Source organism: Numida meleagris, chromosome 24 (assembly GCF_002078875.1).
Source record: "Numida meleagris isolate 19003 breed g44 Domestic line chromosome 24, NumMel1.0, whole genome shotgun sequence".
Lineage (NCBI taxonomy): Eukaryota > Metazoa > Chordata > Aves > Galliformes > Numididae > Numida > Numida meleagris.
Window position 1 is genome coordinate 685,952 of NC_034432.1, and position 3,877 is coordinate 689,828.

The 3,877-nt window shown below is 64.1% G+C and overlaps 2 protein-coding genes across 2 annotated transcripts in view; both read left to right on the forward strand.

The window, feature by feature from the left end:
- The window catches only part of LOC110388003 (feather keratin 2-like), a 906,242-nt gene that overhangs the window by 380,399 nt on the left and 521,966 nt on the right, over positions 1–3,877 (forward strand). The window lies entirely within an intron of this gene.
- The window catches only part of LOC110387825 (ETS translocation variant 3-like protein), a 9,786-nt gene continuing 7,167 nt past the window's right edge, over positions 1,259–3,877 (forward strand). Inside the window, exon 1 of the mRNA XM_021376437.1 lies at positions 1,259–1,328. Within this exon, the coding sequence (XP_021232112.1) occupies positions 1,259–1,328 (70 nt within the window). The remainder of the gene's footprint in view (positions 1,329–3,877) is intronic.

A 3,877-nucleotide genomic window follows, 5' to 3' on the forward strand; every position in this document is an offset into this window, starting at 1 on the left:
AGCCTTGCATCCAGCTCTGCACCCAGCCCTGCACTGAGCCTTGCGTCCAGCTCTGTAAAGAGCCCTGCACTGAGCCCTGCACCCAGCCCTGCACTGAGCCTTGCATCCAGCTCTGTAATGAGCCCTGCATCCAGCTCTGCACCCAGCCCTGCATCTGGCCCTGTACCCAGCCCTGCACTGAGCCTTGCGTCCAGCTCTGTACTGAGCTCTGCACCCAGCTCTGCACCCAGCCCTGCACCCAGCCCTGCACCAAGCCCTGCACCGAGCCTTGCATCCAGCTCTGCACCCAGCCCTGCATTTAGCCCTGCACTGAGCCCTGTACCCAGCCCTGCACCCCCCCAGCCCTGCACCCAGCCCCATGCCTCGCTGCCTGGCCGGACCCCCCCCTCACACCGCTTTCCATCACGTTAGCCTCGGTTGATTTAACCAGAAAACAACCCCAGAATTTAATTCCCCGGCGCTGCTTCTCCCATCCTGATCAGGAGGCGGGCGTCCGCTGCCTGCGCCTGAGCTGAGCCCACTCTGGGGCACCAGGGACACCCCCGGTGCCGGCGGCAGCACAGGGTGGGCACAACCCCCGTGTGCCTGCAGGGATCCAGCACCTGGTGCCAATGGAAAGGAGCCAGTGGCAGTGCCCAGCTCCAGCATCCCCATGCGTGTCCCAGTGCTGCGCCGTGGAGCATCCCACGGGGACGTGCCAGGTACCTGGTGCCAACGGGACAGTGTCGGTGGCAGAACCCAGCCCCACTGTCCCCACGCATTGCTGCTGGGCCACGGAGTGTCCCGTGGGGACCTGCTGTGGGACAACAGCAGCTCCTGTGCCTCGTTGTCCCAATTCAGAGGGCTTTGGAGAGGGGAATGGGGCTGGAGTGAGCTGAGAGCTGCTCACCGCAGCAGGTGGGGTCGGGCTGTCAGCGTTTTCGGTGTCTCTGTGCTTCACGCTGGGTCGTGCGGCTCCAAGGGGGTTTCTAGGGATGGAGAGCTCTGTCCCAGACACCACATCCACCCACACCTCCGCTGCATCCCTGCCCCAGGCCCGGGGTGGGCACGGGGGGCCCTGGGCAGCCCCACTGCCAGCGAGGAAGAGGAGGAGGAGGAGGAGGAGGACGGGGGGGAGCAGCGGTCGGGCGGCAGCGGCGGTCGGCAGCCTGTGGCCGGTGAGGGGTTAACGCGATTGTCTCGCAGCCACGGCCGCCCTCCCGGGAGCGCCGAGGACTGGGTTTTCATTTTAAGTAACCCCAACGTCGCACGCGACGAAATGCATCGGGTCGGGGGCGACAGTGGCGGGGAGAGCCCGGGGGAGGCGGACGCCGCGCGGCAGCCGGGAGGTAGGAGAACGTCGGGGGGGGTGCCAGACCCGATGTCCCGCGCCCGTCCCGTCGCCGTCCCCGTGCTGGGACGTCCCCAGGGTGATGGTGGGGGTTTGGGGTCACCGCGGCGGTGGTGGCCTCGTGCTGCCGAGGCTGCTCCGTGCCTTCGGCCTCGGTCCGTCACTGATGGCTGCAGAGCGAGGTCTCGCCCCGCAGGGAACTTCCAGGTGCGCAGCATCTCTCTGCTGGATGAACTGCGAGAGAGGAAAAGGGGGAAAGAGGGAGATTTGGGGGGGATGGCTTCTCCCTGGCTGAGCATCCCGCGTTGCTCGCATCCACCCGGCTCGCTGCCTGCACCGAAGCGGATTTAAGCAGCGAGGGAAAACCTCTAAGAGCTTTGGGGATTAGGAACGGGCTCAGGGGATGGAGCAGCGATATCTCATCCCGCGTCCTGGCCGATATCCCATCCCGCAGCCCGGCCAGGTGCTGTCACAGCAGTTCTCGGGCAGTGGGGATGCTCTCAGAGCACTTCTGTCCTGCTGGCCCCTGTCCCTGTCCCGTGCCCGCATCCCACCCGGGGCTGCCCCGCACGGTGCCCCAGCATCGCTCCCGTCCCAGCTCTGCTTTGCGGGAAGGGTTCGTTAGCGACTCAGCATTGAATTCCTGCAGCACCTCCTGCANCTCGTCCCCATTGTCCCCATTGCCCCCATTGCCCCCAGTGTTGGTCCCTTGCGCCCATTGCCCCCCGGTGTTGGTCCCCTGGGCCCTGGGTTGCGTGGGGTGGGTGCTGGGATTTTGCCATCGCCGAGCATCGGTGCTGGGAGAGCCCCTTGGCCCCCGGCAGCCGCTCTCTTCTCCGCTCCGTGTAACTCTTCCAACTGGCCCAAATCCACTCCTTGGGACTCGGCACGTTGCTGGCCGGGCTTCGGGCCAAATCGGGGTCGGGTATTTTATTTTATTTTTATTTTATTTTAACGGTTTCAATGGGAAAGAGGGGTCGAGAGGTGCGGGGCTGCCCTCCTCTACACGGGGAGCCGGCGGTTGGGGGGCTTTTTATTTCGGTTTCTTGGAGGGAGCCGGGTCTGGAGCAGCCCCGGCGCTGCCCTTTTGCAAAACGGGACGGCCCCGCTGCAAACCCTGCGGCTTCCTCCTCCTCGATGCCCAATGAACCTGATGAGACGTGCGTCTCGAATCGAGCACCCATGAATCCCGGTGGGAGGCCCATCCTGGCTGCTCGTTTTGCCCATGCCCACGTTTGGGTGCTGTTGCAGCCGCGGCCGGTTCCGTTTTGCTCCCGTTGCGGTCGGTGGGGCCAACGCTCGGGGTGTTCCAGCTCTCGGCACAGACCGGTCCTGTTTGGGAGCTCGTTCAGCTTCTCGTTGCCAATATTTCCCTCCGTCTGTTTTGCTCCGTGAGCTTCCAAAGCTGAAAATGTTTCCATACGCCGGCGCGGAGCTGGCAGATAAAGGATTTGGGGAGTTTTGGGGGGGGGGGGGGGGGGAGGAGAGCGGCGTCTCCCATCCAAACTCAGTGCTGCAGCAACGGGGGAGGTGGGAGACGTCCCCCCCCCAAAAATTGGGGGGTGCATTGGGGCAGTGCTCATCCCCCCCCCCCACCAATGCACACAAAGCGGCCCTGAGAAGCACGGGGCAATGCTGCAGCCCCGCAGCCTCTCCTCCAACTCCTGATTAAAGGGAGGACTGCCGCTCTGCCGACGCTTTTCCAACGTTGTGATTAAAGGAGCCCTCTCCCAGCCCCGCTGACGGTTCCTCTGAAGCGGCGCTGTCTGCTTTCCAGGGAAAATAGGGGAGGTTTGGGCCCGAGCTGGAAAACCGAAGCTCGGTGTTTAGAAACTTCCAGTAAAATCAAAGTGGTAATTTTCCAGCGCGGCCCCAGCGGCTCTTTGGGAGCGTGGAGCTGATGGCAAAGCTGATTACAGCTCCCGCCAGGTGCTCCCCCTCCTCCCCAACGCCACCGCAGCCAAAAGAGGAGTTCAAAGCCTGCAGCGGGCGGAGGGGCGACGGGAAACCCCCCAGCCTTGCTCTGCACGCGCTGCAGCCCGACAGAGCGCGTGGATTTTAAGAGGGGGGGGTGAGAGGGACCCTGGGGTGTGCGTGTCCCCATCGCAGCCCCAAAGCAATCCCCTCGATGGGGGGGGAACCACTGCAGCAGGGCCTCTCTCCCTTTGCTCCTTCCCATCTCCTTGACCCCTTCTCCGTGGGTCCCGGCGGTGCAGAGCCGCTCGCGCGCAGCCCGGACGCGGGGCGGGAGGGACGGCGCTATTGATCTGTTAGATTACTCAATTTCACCCGTATTGATCAGGTAATTGCTTTATCTCAGTTCTCATTTGGCTGCTGCATTATCTGCTCTCGCTCCGCTCCGCATAGAGGACCCGCGGGTTGGGGGGTGGGGGGGGCTAGAAAACAGCCCCAAACCCCCACCCAGCACCCCACGTCCCTCCCGGTCCTCCCTGCAGCAGTTGGGGTGATCACAGTGTGCTGCAGAGCACGATGCACGGAGCAAAGCATCCCTCCGGGATCAGGAATCCCGATACCACGAGGGGGGCA